Genomic DNA, 24,042 nt, shown 5'->3' with positions numbered 1-24,042 from the left:
CCCGGGTCCCAGCAGGAAGCTTATATCTTTAATTGGAGGCACTCGCCAATCACAAAATAACTATCACTAGCAGTACAGGAAATATCATCATTGAACTTCCTCTGTACCTGTAGGTTTTCTTAATTTCTTCATTTGATGCTCCCTTATTCAGACCAAGAATCTCATATAGAGCTTCTCCAGATGTTGACATAGTCCGCTGTCTTTGGTTAGGTGTGTTACATGCCATTTTCTCAAGCTGCAAAACCAGAGGGGAAATAGCCGTGAGGGTTATGCATACTGGATCCCACTCTCTCAAGGGAAGATAGTTCATTTCTGACCTTTTTTAAACCGACAATCTGAAGTACATCTTTGTGTTAGCTGCAAAAGGAGCGGGGAAAAGGTTAGGAAAGCCAACACTAGAGCTTCAAGTCAGTCAGGGTTTTAAAGGCTACAGGCAGCCATGCAAATGGAATATGGCTTTGTCCACATGGGTAAATAGAAGCAAAATGTTATCTAAATATCCAGCTAACTCATAATTGTTAAAAATCAGTCCTCCCAAGTCAGATATATATAGATTTTTTTGGTCAGAATTTGCATAACTCCTTTTTTGTATCTTTTCCAAATTTAGCCAGCAATGGAAATAATCATCTATTTTACTTTGACTCTATTGGCCTAGTCATTGTTAGAGTATGCATTTTTAAAAACAAACAAACAAACAAAACGCAAAATACCAACTTTCTGTAAGTATCAAAAAAAAAAAAAAATCCTGGTCTCATCTAGGAGCCTGGTTAGAACTTCTCTGCAGCTGTGGGATACCAAGTCCCCCAACAGTGCTCATGAGCTTGGCACACGAGATAGCACAGCACAGAAAGGGCTGTGCTGTTCCAAGTCCCAAGGAGCCATCTTCCTGCTGTGTTCTGGCTCTAGGGGAGAAGCACGGAGAACCAAGCACACTGGGGGCATTCCTGCGCCCACACTCAGCCTCGCCAAGCCTTAATGTCTTCACTTGTAATATGAGGATAATAAAGCCCACATCATAAGGATACCTTAAGTATTTAGAAATAATGCGTACAATGTACCTGGGACATAGTAACTTCAAAGAACTATTTTTATTAAAGGAGGCACAGTGTGTAAGTCAGAGAGTGTACTGTATGTAGTCAGACCCTCTGGGTTGGAATATTGGCCTTGCCATGACCAGCTGCATGACCATCCCTATCTATAAATTGGAGACAAAAAAGTGCCTAAACTCATAGAGCTGTTGAAGAATTAAATAAGTTAATATATTAAAAAACAGAAACAAATACCAATGTTCATAGCAGCATTATTCATAAAAGCCAGATAAATGAAAATGTGGTATGTACATACAACGAAATATTACTCAGCTCTAAAAAGAAATGGAATTCTGATACATGCTACAATAAGATGAACCTTGAAAACATTATCTAAGTGAAGTAAGCCAGTCACAAAAGGACAAATATTGTATATGATCCCTGTTATATGAGTACCTTGAATAGGCATATTCATAGAGACAGAAAGTAGAATACAGGCTACCAGAGGTGGGGGGGTGAGGGGGAAGTGGGGAATGGGGAGTTATTGCTTAATGGGTACAAATTTCTCTTTGGGATGATGAAAAAGTTCTGGAAGTAGATAGTGGTGATGGTTAAATATCACTGTGATTTTACTTCATGTCATTGAATTGTACAGTTAAAAAAGTAAACTTTATGTTGTATTTTAGCACAAAAACAAAACAAGAAAAAATAAATAAATAAAATTACTTAGATTGCAAGCTCCTCTGACCAGAAGTTCCTTGAAAATTACTGTCTATCTCTGGGCTTTGGGCTTTGGGCAGCAAGTGCTGTATGAATGTATATACCAGGGCTCAGGAGATGGCATCAGGGTTGTGGCGATACTCATGTTCAACACAAGGAATCCCTGGTGACAACAGTGGCAGCAGCAGACCCAAATGGGCACATCCCAGTGGTAGATGGGCTTGGTTGAAGCCAACCTTTGAGCTCTTCTTCCACCAGACTAATGACTGAACCACCACAGGCAAGAACAGAGCCTTCTGAATGTCATTTGGTGGGTCAGGGTGGTCTTAGAGGCCCCTGAGACCGCAACATGGCACAGTGAGTGCTTGTGGTCCTAAGTAATTCGATTAAGAAGGACAATGTGCTGGGCTTCCCTGGTGGCGCAGTGGTTAAGAGTCCGCCTGCCGATGCAGGGGACACGGGTTCGTGTCCCAGTCCCACATGCTGTGAGGCAGTTGGGCCCGTGAGCCGTGGCCGCTGAGCTTGCGCGTCCAGAGCCTGTGCTCCGCAACGAGAGAGGCCATAACAATGAGAGGCCCGCGTTCCAAAAGGACAATGTGAAGAACTTCAACATGTTTTTGTGAGCATTTAGCTTCTTGAGGGGAGAAAAGGAAGCCAGTGCTGGAGAAAGTCAGACCCCAAGGAAAACTCCTGCAGCCCTGAAGACACTGGGGAAAAAACGGACATAACAGAGGACAACAACACAAGAACAAAGGCTCCTCTTTTGGCATGACTGTGTTGTCCCCCCCTCATTTAGCCTTCCATGAAGGTGGAGCTTCTGGAGGCCAGAGGGGCCCTAGTCCCAAATGTCTCGTTCACACAAGGACAAGAGGAGGAGGAATCCTAATTTTGCTTGCCACAAAACAAAATCCAGCAGATGTCCATACTGACTGGCAGCCACTCAGTAAATCGTAGCACTTATTTTCACTACTGTCTACCTTGCCCCTCTTACCTACCATCACAATTTCCCTAGCAAGTAAGTAATTCAAGACTTGGGGCTGGGTCATTCATCCCTGGGTTCCAGTTCTGCAGCTCAGCCCTCTCTTGGAACCACAGCCCAACTGAATATTCACAATTGAAGGAAAGTTGCCCAAGTAACTGACACCCTCCCTACTTCTTTTCTGTCCCCTCTCTCCTGCTGCCACCACACACATATGCTCAGGATACTGATTCTCTGCCCTACACTTCCACCTAACTGTTCCCAGGAATGGAGAAGACTGGTAGGTAGGTTTCTCACTATTCACACTAAATGCCATGAATGAATGGGATTTGGAAAGTAGGGATTTCTGTGTGGCTTGGTAGACAAGGAATAGGACCACAGTCATCCTACTTGTCTCGGAGATTTTAAGATCTCGCTGGGTAGCAAGATCCCCAAAGTCACTAACTAAGAATATATCAACATTGGGGCTTCCCTGGTGTCGCAGTGGTTGAGAGTCCGCCTGCCGATGCAGGGGACGCGGGTTCGTGCCCCGGTCTGGGAAGATCCCACGTGCCGCGGAGCGGCTGGGCCCGTGAGCCATGGCCGCTGAGCCTGCGCGTCCGGAGCCTGTGCTCCGCAACCGGAGAGGCCACAACAGTGAGAGGCCCGCGTACCGCAAAAAAAAAAAAAAAAAAAAAAAAAAAAGAATACATCAACATAATGATTCAAATCCTAGGACTGTAGAATATGGAGTTAGAGGTCATCTAAGCCAACTTAACAAATGCCTTTCGGGGCATTCTGACCAGAGATCACTGTAGCAGACAACTTTACTATTAGCCTATTAGCTCTCCTTTCTCCTCCTTCTGCACTGCAGCATAGGCGTCTCGTGAGACCTGCCTCAGTCTTACGTGATCTCAGTTGAATAGACCAGGAGTGTGTACCTTACCCAAGCCAAGTCAACCAGGTCAACTTAGGTCCTTCCCTAAGATTTTTGTTTTTCTTTTTGATGTAGAACAATCTCTCAGATGGTAAAACTTGTAAAATGTAAAATTTGGGTATTGTTGGCTGGCCTGAAATGAGAGAGATTGAAACAGACCTGCAGAAGAGGAGCAGTGGCAGGAGATGGAGAGAGAGCCTCGGTGGGGTTCAGTCCCCTGGTTCCAGTTGGTTTCGGGCACACTTGCAACTCATCCCCTCCCACAGTTTGTCCATCAACCCTTCCTTGGGTTGAGCCAGTAAAATTCCTCCCTGTACACAAATGCATATACATTGTTTTCTTTTGAGCATGTCTTAGCTATAAATAGATTCTGGTCACTGTCAACCAATACTCCTTAGTGTCATGTACCTCAGTTAAACATCAGTAGCGGTTCCCTGAGCACCTTTAAGCCAGGCTTATCCACTGTGGATTTTTCTTAAATCACTGCAACCTACTCTACCTTTAAATTGAAAGTGGCTTGCAGGTACTTGAGAATGAATACTTCAGGGACATAACAATGGTATATATATATATATATGTGTGTGTGTGTGTGTGTATATATATATATATATATACACACACACACATATATATATGTGTGTGTGTGTATATATATATATATATATATATATATATATATATACACTAAGGTATTCAAACCAAACAGATTCAGATATAGTAGACATTACTAGTATGGATAAAAGAAGCAGTGATAAATCTGGGTCAAGACATTTTCAGAAAGAAAGTTTGTAGAGAGCTAGTCAAGAGAACTAAGAAGAAATAAAAATATGAAAAATAGTTACCTTTATTTGTCTCTATATTCAAAAGAAACAGTTTCAGTTTGAGGGAATAAAATGTATTCACTCTTCGTCATCTATCTCATGAAATAAGAGAGAGGCCATGGCTTGCATAAATCAACAGATCGTGCTAAAATCAATTTCAACAAGGCACAAACATGAACAGTTTCCCAATTTTGACTGGGACTTTATTTTTCCAAGACTGCCCACTAAAGTTATTCCAGGTGAGGAACGAGAGAGGGAGGTCACTTGGGGGCTGGAGGAGTCCTGGAAACAATCTGGGGTTCCCCCTTCCCTGCCCCACAGCCACCCCTTTACATACTCCTCTCCCCAATGGAAAAAGAAGGCAGATTCCATCTCTCAAGTAGTTCTGGACATAGAAACTCATGCCCAAGACAACATGGTAACAGGCTGTTCCTTTGGTTTATGTATTTTTTCATATCATCCTTTATTTAGAAATCTAATCACACTGTAATCTATTCCTGCTAAGTGAAATCCAGTAGCTGACTTTCTTTATGTTGTGGATTGAATAGTATTCAGAATGGGTTGTCACAGAGTTCGGAATTTGTTTATTTTCTGTTTCATCTTCTTTGCCCTATTCCCAAGAGATCAAAATATTTCTTTTTAGAGGACAACATCAACGTCTCTTAATTGAGGTACTTAACAAAAGTTACATCAGTATTGGAACACAAGAAAAAGATAGTTGGTCAATAGCTGATCAGTGTTGTTAGTAGTTGGCTGACTCTATAAACTGAAACGTAAAGGAACCCAAAGACTGCAGGGTTGCTTTCTGTGTGTCAAGCAACAACCTGCTATTTTTCTGTGCCCTCGCTGAGCTGGAAACCAGACTCTTCATATATTATTAATGCAGATGACATTTAGTGTCAAATTCAATAGAGTAATACATTGAAACCCTTAGTTGTTTATTGTGTGAAAATAAAGACATTATGCCAAGAACATACTAACTACAGAGCAATAGTCAAAGCATCTCCTAAAAACTCTCCTTAAACTTAAACAATGGAGTCATACCCTTGTTTAATTCCTTATATAAAATATAATCTTTATGAGTTCTTCCTCTGTAGCCTTTTGAATGCTAATATTCCTATGCAAAACTCAAGTCTTTATTATTTATTCATAGTCTCTCATCTGTACTATCCTATAGAGAAAAAACTGTTATGCAAAGTTATTAAGTAATTTAATTTTGAGCATGATAAGTGCATGACACTTAATCATCTGAACTTAAATTACTTTCTAGCTGCATTACAATCCATTAATATCATAATATCTTAAACCACTGACCACTAAAGTCACTACCAAGACACATACAGCTTACCTGTCTCTTGATAAAGATATAATTGAAAGAACGTTCAGCACTCCAATGGTGACAGACATCCAATTCAAAATAAACACATATTTTAAAGGTTCTAATTCCAGAAGCCCTACAAATGCTGTTCTAAATTTTTCATGTTGACATGAAATGTTTCCTTCAGAGTAAAAGAAGCTTCACCTCTATTATGTGAATTCTGAAAATGGAAAAAAAAATCAAACTATGCCTTTCTTGGCAGGGTCCCTTCACAGCTGAGAAAATGAATGTGAGCAGGGGAGATTAGATCATTAAACAGCAAAAACACTTCTGATGGCTGTGATTGGAGGAGCCAACATCTTTCACCATTTTTTAATTACTTCTATAATTCCTCTATAGAAATGTTTATTGGAGCAAGATCTCCTTATTCAGAGGGCATTGTATCTTAAAGCTAAACACACATCCAAAATGCTAACGTATGTTTTACAGTAATAATTCTCCCTAGTGTGATTACAGTTTGCTACTGAAAAATAATTACCTCTTGACTGCACTGGTACTTCTATAAACAGCAACCTGAAAATGAGACAACTTGGGAATGTTACAAATAACCCACAGTGCCTGTTCCTATAACTCCGATTCTGTGTTTTCAAACAGGAATAACTTGCTGTTTTCAACTGGTCTGGAAATAGATGTGCAAAGCAATAAAGAAAGGCAACAACAAGGAATTGTTTCATACCTGCTCCGCTCTTTCAGAGTAAACGGCTGCTCCTTTCCGTCGTTCCCATGCGAGCTTAAGCGGGTCAATGGAGTCGAGTTACTTTTGATTTGTTACTCTATCAGCCAATTGGTTATCCCTCTGGAAAACATAACAAAGAGAGAATAAAACATGCATGACCACAAAGGTTGCCATTACAAGGCATCCAGTGATACCAAAATACATGCTACCTCTAATTTGATCATTAGTCAACTGTTGCTTGGCTCAGCCAGATGCTGCTATGGAATTGCTTCCAGGTTTCCACCAGAACATTCAATCAAGAAAATGTGCTATCTCCTGACATGCAAAGTGGGTTCTTTTTTTTTATTATTACTGAGATATAGTTGACATATTTAATTCGTTTCAGGTGTACAATGTAATGATTCAATATTTGTATATATTGCTAAAAGATCACCATGGTAAGTCTAGGTAACATCCATCACCATACATAGTTACAAATTTATTTTCTTGTGATGAAAACTTTTAAGATCTACTCTCTTAGCAACTTTCAAATATGCCATACGGTATTATTAACTATAGTCACCATGCTGTACATGACATCTCCATGACTTATTTTATAGCTAGAAGTTTGTACCTTTTGACCCCCTTCACCCATTTCACCCACCCATTACCACAACCACGTCCCCCACCCCCCTCTGCTTATGGCACCCACCAATCTGTTCTCTGTATCTGTGAGCTCAGGTTTGTTTTGTTTTTTTTTAATTTCACATGTAAGTGAGATTATATAGTGTTTGTCTGAATTATTTCACTTAGCATGGTACCCTCAGGGTCCATCCATGTTGTCATAAATGGCAAGATTTCCTTCTTTTTTATGGCTAAGTGATATATACCACATTTTCTTTATCCATTCATCCATTGATATACACTTAGGTTGTTTACATATCTTGGCTATTGCAAATAATGCTTCAATGAACATGGGGGTGCAGGTATCTTTTCGAGTTAATGTTTTCTTTGGATAAATACCCAGAAGAGAAATTGCTGAAATATATGGTAGTTCTGTTTTCAACTTTTTGAGGAACCTCGGTACTGTTTGCCATAGTTGATACACCAATTTACATTCTTACAAACAGTGCACAAGAGGCTCCATTTTCTCCACATTTTCGTCAGCATGTGTTATTTGTAGACTTTTTGATGATAGCCATTTGGACAGGTGTGAAGTTATATCTTACTATGGTTGTGACTTGCATTTCCCTGATGATTAGTGTTGAGCGCCTTTTCATGGACCTGTTGGCCATCTGCATGTCTTCTTTGGAAAAATACCTATTCAGATCCTCTATCCATTTTTTATTTGGGTTGCTTGCTTTTTTGCTATTGATTTGTATGAATTCTGTATATATTTTAGTTATTAACCCGTTATCGGATATATGATTTGCAAATACTTTCTCCCATTTGGTAGGTTGCCTTTTCACTTTGTTGATGGTGTCCTTTGCTGTACAGAAGGTTTTTAGTTTGACATATTCCCACTTGTCTATTTGTGCTTTAGTTGCCTTTGCTTTTAATGTCAAATCCAAAATGTCACCAACACCGATGTCAAGGTGCTTACCACCTACATTTTCTTCTAGGACTTTTATGGTTTCAGGTCTTACCTTCACGTTTTTAATCCATTTTGAGTTGATTTTTGTGTACGGTGTAAGATAATGGTCCAGTTTCATTCTTTTGCATGTGGTTGTCCAGTTTTCCCAACACATTTATTGAAGAGACTGTCCTTTCCCCAGTGTATGTTCTTGGCTCCTTTCTCATAGATTAATTGACCATACGAGCATGGCTTTATTTCTGGGCTCTGTGTTCTGTTCCATTGATCTGTGTGTCTGTTTTTATGCCAATACCATACTGTTTTGATTACTATAGCATTTATATTAATAATATAGTTTGAAATCAGGGAGTGTGATATCTCCAGCTTTGTTGTTCTTTCTCAAGTTTGCTTTAGCTATTCAGAGTCAAAGTGGGTTCTTTTTAATTTTATTTTCCTTTGGTCTAAGGCTAGTACTAATCAGTTGCTTTAAAATTACTGGAAGGACCATGTAACATTAATAAGGGTGAGACTGTAATTTCTCACTACATTAATTCACCTGTTTTCATATCTGAACATTTTACCCTAATCTTAGTTAAGAGGCACTGAGTCACAGTGGTGACTGAGGTGGTTTTAAGAATTAGGGAGGGGGCTTCCCTGGTGGCGCAGTGGTTGGGAGTCCGCCTGCTGATGCAGGGGACACGGGTTCGTGCCCTGGTCTGGGAAGATCCCACATGCCGCGGAGCGGCTAGGCCCGTGAGCCATGACCGCTGAGCCTGCGCGTCCGGAGCCTGTGGTCCGCAATGGGAGAGGCCACAACAGTGAGAGGCCCGCATAATGCAAAAAAAAAAAGAATTAGGGATTTCTTGGGACTTCCTTGGCGGTCCAGTGGTTAAGACTCCACGCTTCCATTGCAGGGGGCATGGGTTCAATCCCTGGTCAGGGAACTAAGATCCTGCATACCAAATGGCACAGACAAAAAAAAAATTAGGGATTTCTTGTTAAAACAATGGTCAAAGTCTCATATAAAATAGAAGGTCACAAGAGAGAATAGTTCCCTATGATTTTGAGTAAGATCGTACAGACTGAAAAAGTCTTAAGTCAAGTGAGACAGGTATTACTCCTGAATTTTGCAAAATGTGGTCTGGCTCCTGAAGTTGAAGGTAGTGTTTAAGTTTGCTGCTTAGTATGACAGGTAGCAAATCCTAGTGCTATTTTGTATAAACATTTCAGAGCATTCTCACCTCTAGATATCGTTGTTTTTCTTCAGATACAAAGGCTATTTCTCATAGATCCTGATTTCCAGCCAGAGTTTAGGAAGCAGCCCATCTTCATGCAGATAAATGGGGCAGGGGTGAGGGGAACTAAAGACATGTAAAGCTGAATACCCAAGTTCCATCAACCCTTCAGCTTAAGGACAAATGTCCTTTTTTTTTTAAAATTGAAGTATAGTTAATTTACAGTGTTGTGTTAGTTTCAAGTGTACAGAATAGTGATTCAGTTATATATTTATGTGTATATATATATACATACATATATGCATGTATGCATTCTTTTTCAGATTCTTTTCCATTATAGGTTATTACAAGATATTGATTATAGTTTCCTATGCTATACAGTAGGTCCTTGTTGTCTATCTGTTTTATATATAGTAGTGTGTATATGTTAATCCCAGACTCCTAATTTATCTCTCCCCCCCCCACCCCACTATCCCCTTTGGTAACCATAAGTTTGTTTTCTGTGTGAGTCTATTTCCAGTTCATAAATAAGTTTGTTGGTATCAGTTTTTTAGATTCCACATATAAGTGATATCATATAATATTTGTCTTTTGTTGTCTGACTTACTTCACTTAATATGATCATCACTAGGTCCATCCATGTTGCTGCAAATGACATTATTTTATTCATTTTTATGGCTGAGTAATATTCCATTATATATATCTATATATCTATATCTATATAAGTATGTATATAGATATATGCTACATCTTCTTTATCCATTCATATGTCAATGGACATTTAGGTTGTTTCCATGTCTTGGCTATTGTAAATAGCGCTGCTGTGAACATTGGGGTGCATGTATCTTTTCAAATTAGAGTTTTCTTTGGATATATGCCCAGGAGTGGGATTGCAGGCTTGTATGGTAACTTTATTTTTAGTTTTTTAAGGAACCTCTGCACCGTTCTCCATAGTGGCTGCACCAATTTACATTCCCACCTACAGTGTAGCAGGGTTTCCTTTTCTCCACACCCTCTCCAGCATTTATTGTTTGTAGATTTTTAATGATGGCCATTCTGACTGGTGTGAGATGATACCTCATTATAGTTTTTTTTTTTTTTTTTTTCTTGCGTTATGCGGGCCCCTCACCGCTGTGGCCCCTCCCATCTGCGGAGCACAGGCCCCGGACGCGCAGGCTCAGCGGCCATGGCCCACGGGCCCAGCCGCTCCGCGGCATGCGGGATCCTCCCGAAACGGGGCACGAACCCGCGTCCCCTGCACCGGCAGGCGGACTCTCAAGCACTGCGCCGCCAGGGAAGCCCCTCATTATAGTTTTGATTTGCATTTCTCTAGTAATTGGCAATATTGAGCATCTTTTCATTTGCCTGTTGGCCATCTGAATGTCTTCTTTGGAGAAATGTGTATTTAGGTCTTCTGCCCATTTTGTGATTGGGTTGTTTGTTTTTTGATATTAAGCTGTATGAAATTTTTGTATATTTTGGAAATTAAGCCCTTGTCGGTAGCATTGTTTGCAAATATTTTCTCCCAACCCCTAGGTTGTCTTTTTGTTTTGCTTAGGTTTCCTTTCCTGTGCAAAAGCTCTTAAGTTTCATTAGAAGGGCAGTGTCTTTCGATGAAATGAAAATAGTTGCTATATTAATATGGTGAGATTATGGGTGATGTTTTTTAAAATTGACGTTTAAAGCCTCAAATTCAGTTTAATAAATAGTTTTAGTAAAATCCATTATTTTTACACAATTAACCACTCTCTTCTTAAATCATTACTTTTTTATTTTTTAATATTGGCTAAACCATGAGTTTATAATTTTTTTAAGTATTGCAAAACTCTTAGGTGAAGTAAAACTACAGCTGTTTCTCAGAGAGAAAACATAATTTCTTATTCATCTAGTCATTCAACAGTTGGTTACCTACTAGGTCTAGGCATTGGGCTAAATGCTAGAAATATCCTGGTAAACAAAACCAAACACAGACTCTGGGTTTGTGGTTTACAGAGTTACAACCTACCAATAGAGACAGAGATTAATCAAATGATCACTCAAATAAGTATAAAAGTAAGACTTTGGAGAGATGTAAGACTGTGTAAATCAGTGGAGCAGGGGAGGATCAGAAAAAGCTTCCCTGAACAAAAATAACCAAGCAGATAACTGAAAAGAACTAGATGAAGGGATTGTTTGTAGAAGCAAATATATTCTAGGCAGGTGGAAGAGTACATTCAGTGGCCCTGGGCACTTAAATTGAAGAAATAAAAGATTCATGCTGATGTGTGCTCTAATACATAGGATGTCAGCACATGCCTATACACATATGGCTTCTGATATATAATCTAAAGATACAGCCAGAGATTAATGGAATCATATTCCACTAAAACAGGTGAGGCTTTCTAGAAATGGTATGCTTCAAATGATATTTGTAAAAGGACATAACTCACGGTAAGCACATAAATAAGTCCTTGATGCAAAATGCACCAAATGTACTATAAAAGCGTTGCCAATGTAATCATTAAAGTTTGAAGAGGGTAACCTAGAAAATATTCCAAGATTGAACCAATGTGCCCTTTCTAGAAAATTGGAGAGAGACGTCTGTGTGTGTGTGTGTGTGTGTGTGTTTGGGGGGGGGTGGCATTGCATGCAAATTTTCCCTGTGTATTCTATTTATGGGGTCTTCACTATTCCCTTAGGTGCTCCTAGAGATGTTTTATATACCTCTCTGAATTACCATATGGGGTTAGGGTTATTATAATAAATGACTAGTACCAATACATTAGCATAGAATCTGCAGCAGGTACTAGATGAATTTGAATTTTTGACCAAAATAATCTAAGAATCATAAACGTTAGGGTACATATTGTTTAATGTAAACTTTATATATCAGTAGGTGCAAGCACCACTCATTTTGAACATGTGATGTCCAAGGGCACATAGTTCCAACAAATAAATCCTAATCTAAACAAACCAATGCAGTGAACAAAGGCATTATTATCACTATCACTGTTACTATTATTACCTTTCTACATTATTATTATTATCATTATTATTATTATTGCTATATATGGAATTCAGGCCACCCACTTTATAAATTTCATGGGACGGGTCATCTGGGTAAGCTTCATTCTGTTAAATGAATTTAGAAAGGAAAAAAATAAGTTATTGCCTTGACTGTGTAAAAATGAGAGGCTGTTGGCAACCACTCCAGCAGCACCTCAAACCAAATTATGGAACAATTCTGGCAATTCTTCTATAAAATCAAGTGTTTATGTTTCATAATGCAAATTGGTTAATTCCTATTATGTCGCCTAATTTTCCAAAGTTAAAAAATGTCCCTTTTAAAAAGGGGTTACAAAGGGGATGGAATTTTAATGTGCCTAAATCTGTAAATATGAAGAAAGATTAGAATCATAGAAGGCTAAGGGAGATGGTAACCACAAATCAAAAACCTACATAGATATACAAAAACTAGAGAGAAAGGAAAACAAGCATACCACTAAAGAAAATTATTAAACAACAAAAGAAGAAACTAAAAGAAGAAAAGAACAGAGAAGAACTATCAAAACAACCAGAAAGAAGCAGCAAACTGGCAATAAGTATATACCTATCCATAATCATTTTGAATGTCAATGAACTAAGTGTTTCAATCAAAAGACATAGGGTGGCCAATTGAAAACAAAAGAACAAGATCCATCTAAAAAGAGACTCACTTCAGAAATAGACACACACAGACTGAAAGTGAGAGGATGGGAAAAGATATTTCATGCAAATGGAAATGACAAGAAAGCAGAGGTAGCGGTACTCATATCAGAAAAAAAACAGACTTTAAAAGAAAGTCTAGGGGCTTCCCTGGTGGCGCAGCAGTTGAGACTCCGCCTGCTGATGCAGGGGACACGGGTTCATGCCCTGGTCTGGGAGGATCCCACATGCCGTGGAGTGGCTGGGCCCATGAGCTGTGGCCACTGGGCCTGTGTGTCCAGAGCCTGTGCTCCACAACGGGAGAGCCCACAACAGGGAGAGGCCTGTGTACTGCAAAAAAAAAAAAAAAAAAAAAGTCTGTAACAAAAGATAAAGAGCATTATATAATGATAAAGGGATCAGTACAAGAAGAGAATATAACATTCATCAACATATATGTACCTAATACAGAAGCACCTAAATATATAAAGAAAATATTAACAGACATAAAAGGAGAAACTGACAAAAATACAGTAATAGTAGGGGACTTTAACACCCCACTTGCATCAATGCACAGATCATCCAGGCAGAAAATCAGTAAGGAAACAGTGGTCTTAAATGATATTAGACCAGTTGGATTTAATAGCTATCTATAAAACTTTCCATCTAAAAACAGAAGAATACACATTCTTTTCAAGTGCATGTGGAACACTCTCCATGATGGATCACATGCTAGGCCACCAAATAAGTCTCAACAGATTCTAGAGGATAGAAATTATATCAAGCTGTTTTTCTGACCACAACAGTATGAAACTAGCAATCAGTTGCAAGACGAAAAATGGGAAAAGCATGGAGACTAAACAACATGCTACTAAAAAAAGAGTGAGTCAATGAAGACAGCAAAGAGGAAATAAATCAGAAAATACCTTGAGACAAATGAAAATGGAAACACAACTTTCCAAAATCTATGGGATGCAGCAAAAGCAGTTCTAAGCAGGAAGTTTATAGCGATACAGGCCTACCTTAAGAAACAAGAAAAATCTCAAACAACCTAACTTACCATCTAAAGGAATTAGAAAAAGAAAAACAAAGCCCAAAGTCAGCAGAAGGAAGGAAATACTAAAGATCAGAGAGGAAATAAAATAGAGACCAAAAAAACAATAGAAAAGATCAGTGAAACCAAGTTGTTTTGTTTTGTTTTTTTTAAATATAAACAAAATTGATAAACCTTTAGCCAGGCCCATCAAGAAAAGTGAGAGGACCCAAATAAACAGAATAAGAAATGAAAGAGGAAAAATCAACAGATATCATAGGGATACAAAATATCATAGGAGAATACTGTGAACAGTTATATTTCAACAAATTGGAAAACCTAGAAGAAATAGACAAATTCTAGAAACATACAACTCTCTAAGACTGAATCAGAAAGAAACAGACAATCTGAACAGACTGATCACTAGTAGCAAAATTGAATTTGTAATTTGAAAACTCCCAGGAAACAAAAGTCCAGGACCAGAGAGCTTCACAGGGGGATTTTAAAAAACATATAAAGAAGAGGTAATACCTGTCCTGCTCAAACTATTCCAAAAAAATGAAGAGGATGAAGAGCACTCCCAAATTCATTCTACTAGGCCACCATTACCCTGATACCAAAACCAGACAAAGACACTACAAAAAAAGAAAATTACAAGCCAATATCTCTGATGAATGTAGATGCAAAAATTCTCAACAAAATATTAGTAAGCTGAATTCAACAATAAATAAAAAGGATCATACACCATGATCAAGTGGGATTTATTCCAGGGATGCAAAGGTGGTCCAATATTCACAAACCAGTCAGCGTGATACACCACATTAAGAAAAGGAAGGGTAAAAAAATCATGCGATCATCTCAAAAGATGCAGAAAAAGCATTTGACAAAATTCAACATCCATTCATGATAAAAACTCTCATCAAAGTGGGTATAGAGGGAACATATCCCAACATAATAAAGACCATTTATGACAAACCCGTGGCTGACATCATACTCAACAGTGAAAAGCCTAAAGCCTTTCTTCTAAAGTCAGGAACAAGACAAGGATGCCTACTCTCATCACTTCTGTTTATCGTATTATTGGAAATGCCACAGCCATCAGACAAGAAAAAGAAATAAAAGGCATCCAAATTGGAAGGGAAGAACTAAAATTGTGACTATTTGCAGATGACATGATACTATTTCTAGAAAACCCTAAAGTCTCCACAAAAAACTCTTAAAACTAATAAATGAATTAGTAAAGTTGCAGGATACAAGATTGATATACGTAAATCTGTTGCTTTTCTAAACATTAATATGAACTATCAGAAAGAGAAAGCAAGAAAAAAATCCTGTTTAAAATCATATCAAAAAGAATAAAATACCTAGGGATAAACTTAACCAAGTAGAAGAAAGATCTATACTCTGAAAACTGTAAAACACTGCTGAAGGAAATTGAAGATGATACAAAGAAGATAGAAAGATATCCTCCCATGTTCTTGGATTGGAAGAATTAATATTGTAAAATAGCCATACTACCTAAAGCAATCTACAGATACAATGCACTCTCTATCAAAATACCAATAACATTTTTCACAGAAGTAGAACAAATAATCCTAAGTTATATGAAACTACAAATGACCCTGAATTGCCAAAGCAATCTTGAGAAAAAAGAACAAATCTGGAGGTATCAAGCTCCCTGACTTCAGACTGTAGGATAAAGCAAAACAGTAAGCAAAACAGCATGATACTGGCACAGAAACAAATATATTGATCAATGGGACAGAATAGAGAGCCAAGAAATAAACTCACGAATTTATGGTCTACGACAAAGGAGGCAAGAATATACAATGGAGGAAAGACAGTCTCTTCAATAAGTGGTGTTGGGAAAACTGGACAGCTACATATAAAAGAATGAAATTAGAACATTCTCTGACATCATACACAAAAATAAACTCAAAATGGATTAAAGACCTAAAAATACTATAAAACTCCTAGAGGAAAATATAGGCAGAACACTCCTTGACATAAATCGCAGCAATATCTTTTTGGATCTGTCTCTTAAGACAAAAGAAACAGAAGCAAAAATAAACAAATGGGACCTAATTAAACTTAAAATCTTTTGCACAGCAAAGGAAATCATTGGCAAAACAAAAAGACAACCTACAGAATGGGAGAAAGTATTTGCAAATGGTGTGACTGACAAGGGGTTAATATCCAAACAAACAAACAACCCAATGAAAAATATGGGTAGAAGAACTGAATAGACATTTTTCCAAAGAAGGTATACAGATGGCCAACAGACACTTGAAAAAATGCTCAACATCGCTAATCATCAGAGAAATGCAATTAAAACCACAGTGAGATATCACCTCACACCTGTGCAACTGGCTATCATCAAAAAGTCTACAAATAAGAAATTTTGGCAAGGACGTGGAGAAAAGGGAACCCTCCTACATTGTTGGTGGGAATGTAAATTGGTGCAGCCACTATGGAAAACAGTACAGAGGTTCCTCAAAAAACTAAGAATAGAACTGCCATATGATCCAGCAATTCCACTGCTAGGTATATATCCAAAGAAAACAAAAACACCAATTCTAAAAAAATACATGCACCCCAATGTCAGAGCAGCATTATTCATAATAGCCAAGACACACACACACACACACACACACACACACACACACACACACACACACTGGAATATTACTCAGCTGTAAAAACAGAATGAAATTCTGCCATTTGCAGCAACATGGATGGACCTAGAGGGTGTTATGCTTAGTGAAGTAAGTCAGACAAAGACAAGTGTTATCACTTGTATGTGGAGTCTAAAAAAAATAAAACAAATGAATGAATATAACAAAACAGGAACAGACTCACAGATATGGAGAACAGACTAGTGGTTACCAGTAGGGAGAGGAAAGGGAGGATGGGGCAAGATAGGGGTACGGAATTAAGAGATACAAACTACTATGTATAAAATAAATAAGCAACAAGGACATTGTACAGTACAAGGAAATATGGCCGTTATTTGTAATAACTTTAAATGGAGTATAATCTATAAAACACTGAATTACTATGCTATATACCAGAAATTAATATAATATTGTAAATCAACTATACTTCAGTTTTAAAAAGAATCATAGAAGACTACGGGGGAAGAACTAGATAGGAGCTCTTTCTAGAATCACTTGGAAAGATTTTAAGAATTCTGATGTCTAGACCCCACCCATGTTGTCCAAAAGCAACATCTCTCAGATTTATCCCAAAGCAAAATCTTGCAGAGTGGGCCTGGCTCAGGCACTTTTAGGGCTCCAGGTGTTTCTATAGAGCTGCCCACATTAAGAGCCAGTGCTGACTAGTTTCCTTATTCACTGGACCTGACAGCTTTAGTTAAGTAACATGGAAAGCACTTGTCGACCAAGCAGCTCTCTAGAGGAATTTTCCATTGCCTGGATTTCCTAAGAAAACACTTAGCAAAGATAATGGCATCTGTGTGATTCAACAGAAAATAAAATTTGGCTTTGCATAGTTTAAATCAAGAAGGAGTATCCCAAAACAACATTCCTGTAGACTCTGGGAAAGTCACTTTAAACCTGTGTCTTCTCTGTAAAAGAGTAATAAAATATGAACCCTTTTTATCTCAGACCTTTTATCAAATACCTAGTATAGGTGTGCCAAGAACGATACTAGGTACTTTTATAAACACAAATCTAATGATTATTTTCTAGGGTTGGGGTTTGAGCAATTGTTAATATGGTCCTCTCTCTCTCTGCCCCCTAAAATTGAAACAGTATGCTGGAAGAATGGGCAATCCTGGTAGAGTTCATCCCAAATCTGTAATTCATCAGTAGGTAGAATGAGCTATGTGATGAATATAGTGCGAGACATTATACTGGGGGTTGTGAGGGTTTCAGAGGTGGTGATGGTGGCACTGGTGATGATAGTAACTAGCATGTTAACTAGATTCTCTCATTGGAACCCTACAAAATTATAAGGTGGATACTTTCATATCCTTATCCTCCATAAGATTGGAGAGGCTGAATGAATTGCCCAAGGTCACCAGCTAGTAAGCCGTGGACCCAGGCTTTGAAACCAGGCTGACTGATTTCACAGCCCAAGCTGTAACTCATCAGAGAGCTTTGCTTCAGGAGTTCACAGTCTAATTCCAGGGGGTTGTTGCCTGCTATCTTCCCTTGCTTATCAATCTGTGAATGAGCCAGATGGAGCATATTTTAAAGCTCAAGAAAAATATTGTAGTAATAGCTTTAAACAAGGAACTACCAATAAGCACGTTCATTAATGAGGTCCAGTAAGTAGTTCAGTGTCAAGGACAGTATTTATTTGGTTAAGTAAAGCTCTGAATCTGAGACCTGTATTACTGAAAAAATATTGACTGTGTCTTGGCTGCTGCTACGAAACATAACATTTACTTCACAGATGTGAAATTTAAACACCTTGCTGCTTACTTACAGTAAGCAATTGCTGTGATAAACCAAGGAGACTTCAAGTCCAACAGAATTGTTTATTTGACAAAATGTCTGTAAGCAGAACGTTGATCCTTGATTTTGCGGATGGTTGTTCCCCATTCACCTTAGTTCAAGATGTCTCTTATGTTAATTAGCTTTAAAAGATAGAAGATAAAAACAAAGACATAAACCTTTGCTCAAGGCAAAATTTCTTTTCAGTAAGGTTTTCCAATACAGTGATTGTTCTACAAATTGTCATCTAAATGTGGCTAAACAGACTACAAAACCAGCAGAGTACATAGAAACCAAAAGAGTCGTCATTCCTATTTTGGGGGGTATTTAAATGGTAGTTTAATAGGACTGGCCTAAAGGCATATCTTTAACTCTAATAAAGCCCACTTTCAAATGAAGCCTCACCCAGCCCAGGTAACAGACATGTGTTTGAAAGTGAAGGAAATACTAAAGGATTCCCTCTAGAGATGAATAACTGCACTTAAACCACCCTTGGTAATTTCCTAATAAGTTTTTTCACAAGTGAAATACATTATCTGATACCCAGTGTCCATTTTAAGAAAGAGATGACTGACTACCTGCGGTCATATCACTTCCCCCAAGCATGAACATCAATAATGAGGGGCAGAAAGCTGGAACTGGGGTCCAATCTAAGTGCTCTGCTTCCAAATCTGTTCCTTTAAATCCTTGTTAATTTAAAAGGCTGAATCGAGAAATAGAATCACAATTGGCGGAGAATCCTCTCTTGTTAGTGCACGTGGCCAGGCCCCTGCAACAGTCACAGGACTGGGAGGCAGCACAGTCCCCTGTTGTGTGCCAAACAGGTCATGGCCTTGCACCAATTTCTAGTGTCCACACTGGAGTTTCCAGTGGTACATTTCAACTTACTCATTGGGATAATGGCAATGACTTTGTGCCCTCTATTGTAGATACACATTTTCCCCTCATTCTGCTGAAGTTTTCTCTTTCAGATGAACAACTAGCCCACTAAGTCGTAATCAGCCCATTAGCACAGCTTTTCGGTCTGCAAAGCCTTCTTCTCTCTTGTGTAGTAAGTGTTGCTTTATTATTGACAACATACCGTTGCTAAGAACAGCCTCTGTCTCTGCTGAATGCCTTTGGAAGGCGCCCAGAACTGAACAGCTAAAGCTGAGCCGCCTCTCTCAGTGGGTGAAGGTAGACAGGCTCCTTTCTGAATGAGTTATGTAGTCAGGTGCAGATTTTTCCACAACTGCACACACGCACCCATGGTTTCTAGGCCTGCAGAATTAGATGGGCCCTAATGCTGGTCTCCCTGCTGCCCTCCTAGATGGGCACCTGTGCAGCTTAAGCTCTCCTCACAGGCCTCAGACCCCAAAGCTGAGCTCAGTTGCCCCTTCCTAGGGCCCTCACCACCACTGTCAGGCCTCCCATGGGCATCCCCAACTGCTCTACTGCAGCTGCTCCCAGACTCTTCCGTGAGGCATACACAGCTTTCCATAATGCGCCAGAAACCATGAACATTCTGCCAAACCGTCCTCACAATCAGAGGTCACTGGCGGGAGCTGGTCCAAGACCACAGACACGCAGACTGGTCAGCTGGCCACCGTCACCAAAGCCCCACGAGCCGCCCAGGTGATAACCTTAGGACCTTTGCAATCCCTCATCCCTCCTCACAGGGTCTCCTCTCTCAGGCTTCTCAATTCTCTCAGGGCCACATACTAAGTAGAACTCATGAAACCAGTTTTAAATGAATGGCCCTGGAAGTAACAAGCTGGGTCCCTGCACAAGTTAGCTGTTACGTGAGACACAGTCCAAACCCTCCCAAAGAGCTGACCGGAACTAGACAATCTCAGGATGGGGTGGGAGGGTGTGTGACAAGTGCTTCCCCACAAAGGAAGCTGTAACCCTACCCAGCACCCTTCTGTGGGTGTACCAGCCCCCGGGGCTTGGACATCCAGAAAATGATCTCAAAAGCCTTCTCTGTAACTTTCTTAGAGACCCGAGCAAAAGAGTCAAATGAGCAATATTCAGCATTTGGTCTCACATTAAAAAAGCAAGGCAGAGCAGCTATATCTCTATGCCTGTATCGCCCTCTGGTGTTCAAAAAGTTATGAACTATAAACAGTTTCAACTTCAAAAGATTCCTCACCCCAAATCACCCTTTCTTTTCAGTATCCCTGATGCCTCTCCCTCAGCCACCTGAGATTGTGAGAGTCACCAAGAAGAATACTCATGGAAACATCAGGGTGGGGCAAGCCGTGTCTAGAGGGGACGCCACCCTTCTGCCATATTCTTCTGAAGCTGAAGTTTTGCAGGAGTGTGGAGTAGCTAGTCAGCTAGGGGATTTAAACCATAACCCTATGAAAATCTGTTTTGAAATTTCTGTCTGAAGGGGGACACTTTAGGGCAATTGTTGAAATTCTGAGGTCTCAGACCCACTTGCTGGGCCAGGACAGAAGACCCACGAGATCCAGGCGGCAAATTCACAAACAGTGAATCAATGCCTGCTGGCTGCTGCCGGGGAAGGCAAAGGCCAAGAGACGTTCCCTCTCTCTCTGGCGCATTGCATAGGTCCCCAGATAGCAGGTCTTAGGTTTTCCTTGGCCAAGAGGGTGGGGTAAGTGTTTTATTTAAAGGCAGACGCACATTCCAGTCCGCAGTGGCTCCCCCAGCATCACACTCAGCAACCTTGACCCACGCACGAGGCGTCTGAGTTTACAGCTTCTGGTTACCACCTAGAAGAGGAGGCAACACGTCTACACTTAAAAACATAATCCACAATACAAGGCAGCTAACAAGGAGTAGCAGATGCCTGCACGGAACATACGTCCGGAGGACGTAGGAGAGAAGGTTCCCTGGGAGCCAGAGCACAGGGAATAGGGACCTTCCCTTCACAGCTCACACTGGGGAGCTTCCACTTGCCTTGTGCCCAGACTTGACGGCGTGGCAGGTGTATAGTTTTCTAGCAATGCTGAACAAGGTAGCACAAACTGGGTAACTTACAACAACGTAAGCCTATTATCTCACAGTTCTGGAGGTCGGAAGTCTGAAATCAAGGTGTTGTTGGCTAGGTGGGCTCCTTCTGGTAGCTCTGAGGGAACGTATTTCACGACATCCTCTTAGCTTCCAGTTTTGCTGGCAATCCTTGGCATACCTCAGTCTCTGCCTCTGTCACCATGGCGGTCCCCCTGCGTCTGCCTTCACATGGTGTTTTCCTGTGTGTGTGTCTGTCTGCAGCTCCTCTTATAGACTACAGTCATGTTGGATTGAGGACCCACACTACTCCAGGATGCCCTCATCCTAACTTACATCTTAATTACATATGCAGAAACCCTACTTTCAATAAGGTCACATTCACAGGTACTGGGGATTAGGACATATCTCTTTTAGTGTCACAGTTAAACTCACAACAGGACTGTAAAGTTGGGCAGATTTGGAGGTTATATTTAGGCCTTTTCAGTGGTATGCTGGAAAATGTTTACCAACCAGATTTCCAGGGGAGAAAAAGCCCTAGTATGTAGTGTTTGCAGATTTCCATGGTGTAACTCTTCCCTCCTGGGCCTACTTCAATCCACCAACATAATACCTGGCTTGCAAAAATTCCAGAAAATTTAACAATGCGTGGCCCTCATCCACTGGTACTAACCGGCTCCCGCATGCTGTTGAGCCTATTATATTTTAAAATGTCAATGGCTGAAAGGAGTTATCCATTATAATTTGTTTTATATGTTTACATATCGAGGCCAAGGTGCCCCTACAACTTTTTATTATCTGTACACAAAATGACTGACTTGTGTATACTGCATATCAAATTTTAAATCTGAGCATGCCTTTAGCCATTCTGTTTGCCGGGCCTCCCTTACCCCAAAGCAGCATCAGCATTCTCCCAGCCCTTCCAGACATTCTGCCCCCGACCTTTGGTGTCCCTACCATCCACAGGTCCTGTTCTCCCCATGGCCATCCCCGCGTCTGTCAGCTCACCCATATTCTCTCGGGACCCTGGCACTCAGCTCTCACTCTCTCCACCCCAAGTCCTGTCACTGACTTGGGGCCCTTCAGCTCCCACGTGGTCCTCCCAGACAGCACCCTCTCCCTTATGGCTCCTCACCCTATTCAGATACCTGGATGTCCTGAGCTTGCAAACCTTTAACTCCAGCCTCACCCACCACTGCCTACCTCGCCAGCTAACGCCCCTGTGTTCATGGTACTTACATTTCGCTAATATTTCCCAGCTCCCCAAATCTATCAGCCTCGTTCCTTTCTTCAACCCTTTCCCTGTTCAGCTTAGACTCCGGCATCACCACTGTAATTATAGTATTCCTATGTCCATGCTCCTAATTCCTTCCACCACCGCAGCCAACATTCAATTGTACAGCCACTGGTAAGGCAGATGTTGCCACCACAGACCCATGGCCTCCAGTCCCAGCTGCAGCCCCGCCCCATACCCTCTGCATGTCCCAGGGGAACCCTAATCCCTTCACCATCCTCCACCATTCTCCTCCCAAACTCCTACCTCACTTCCATCAAAAGACATTATGTCCTACCCAGGAAAAAATATAGAGAGTACTCTGTTGTTAACAAAGGATTTTCACCTAGGTTCACTTGACCTACGCAGCAACTGGGACAGGTAGGCAGGGAAAGTGTTCTTACTCCCATTTTACAAACCAAGAAACTCCTCTGAGCCTCAGACAGTTATGAACAGAGCCTGGGTAGGAGCACAGGTCTCCCAGTTCCAAGAATCCCAAGTCAAGCAGTGAAGTGGATATTTGTCCAAGGGCACCAAGGAATCCTTGGCAGCCAGGACGAGCACCCATGTCTCTGAGTACCTTCCACATTCTGTCTCCACCTCTAGAGTGTGCTGCCTTCTCAACAATGGCTCTGTTGCTCCCAAAGCGCCTGAAGTTCATTTACCCTTTATGTTTAAAATTTTTTTAAGTAAAGTGATCTTGAAAACAATGAGCAGTTTTATTTTACTTTATTTTGAGAGTTGTTCCCACCAATGATTGTTTCTCTAAGTATTTATCTGATGGTGTTCTCCGAGCCTTGGCTGACACAAGCCCAGTTGCCCTCAGCTCCTGTCATCAGGTTCACAGGCTCTGGAAACAACACCAGCAATGACATGTAGGGAGCCAGACCAGAGATCTAATCTAGAAACATCATCCCATGGAGCCCAAATGCATGCCTGTTGACCTGCCATGGAGAATCCTCTGGGTAGATCCACACAAACTTACAGTCGAGCTGAGTTTCTGTGAACACATGATATAATCCAAAGCCACTTCTATTGGGAATGCCAGAGTGAGTCATTCATTGCAATTCCAGGCAGATAGGAGTCTCAGCTCTTTCCAGGGCCTTCCGGTGAAGCGTGAGACCAAAGGGAATCTGCTTCTGTTAATAAGAAGGGTCCACCCTATCCCAGTTTCTCTAGCAACACCTTGCTTTCTTTGTGCTGCACCTACATCACTGTACGTTATTGTACACGGAGGCAGACATGCAAAAGGGGTGCTGACGTCCCTTGTCGTCTGGTGCAGCCTGCGTATCTGTCCCTCGGACAGCGCCTTGGAGATACGCTGTTCTTCAGCCTGGCTCCGCTGGCTGGGAC

The 24,042-nt window shown here is 40.5% G+C and overlaps 1 protein-coding gene across 2 annotated transcripts in view; it reads right to left on the bottom strand.

The window, feature by feature from the left end:
• Window positions 1-24,042, bottom strand: part of DNAJC5B (DnaJ heat shock protein family (Hsp40) member C5 beta) — an 82,510-nt gene that overhangs the window by 47,268 nt on the left and 11,200 nt on the right. The window contains exons 2-4 of one of the 2 annotated variants that reach the window (XM_007448471.1): window positions 18,454-18,604; window positions 6,519-6,638; window positions 108-235 (exon numbers count right to left, since the gene is read on the bottom strand). In XM_007448471.1, coding sequence (XP_007448533.1) covers window positions 108-226 — 119 coding nt within the window. In that variant the 5' untranslated portion in view covers window positions 227-235; window positions 6,519-6,638; window positions 18,454-18,604. The remainder of the gene's footprint in view (window positions 1-107; window positions 236-6,518; window positions 6,639-18,453; window positions 18,605-24,042) is intronic. The other variant, XM_007448472.1, reaches the window with a different exon arrangement.

Source organism: Lipotes vexillifer, unplaced genomic scaffold (genome assembly GCF_000442215.2).
Source record: "Lipotes vexillifer unplaced genomic scaffold, Lipotes_vexillifer_v1.1 scaffold815, whole genome shotgun sequence".
Lineage (NCBI taxonomy): Eukaryota > Metazoa > Chordata > Mammalia > Artiodactyla > Lipotidae > Lipotes > Lipotes vexillifer.
The sequence above is the reverse complement of the archived record's forward strand: the minus strand, read 5'-3'. Positions and strand labels throughout refer to the sequence as shown.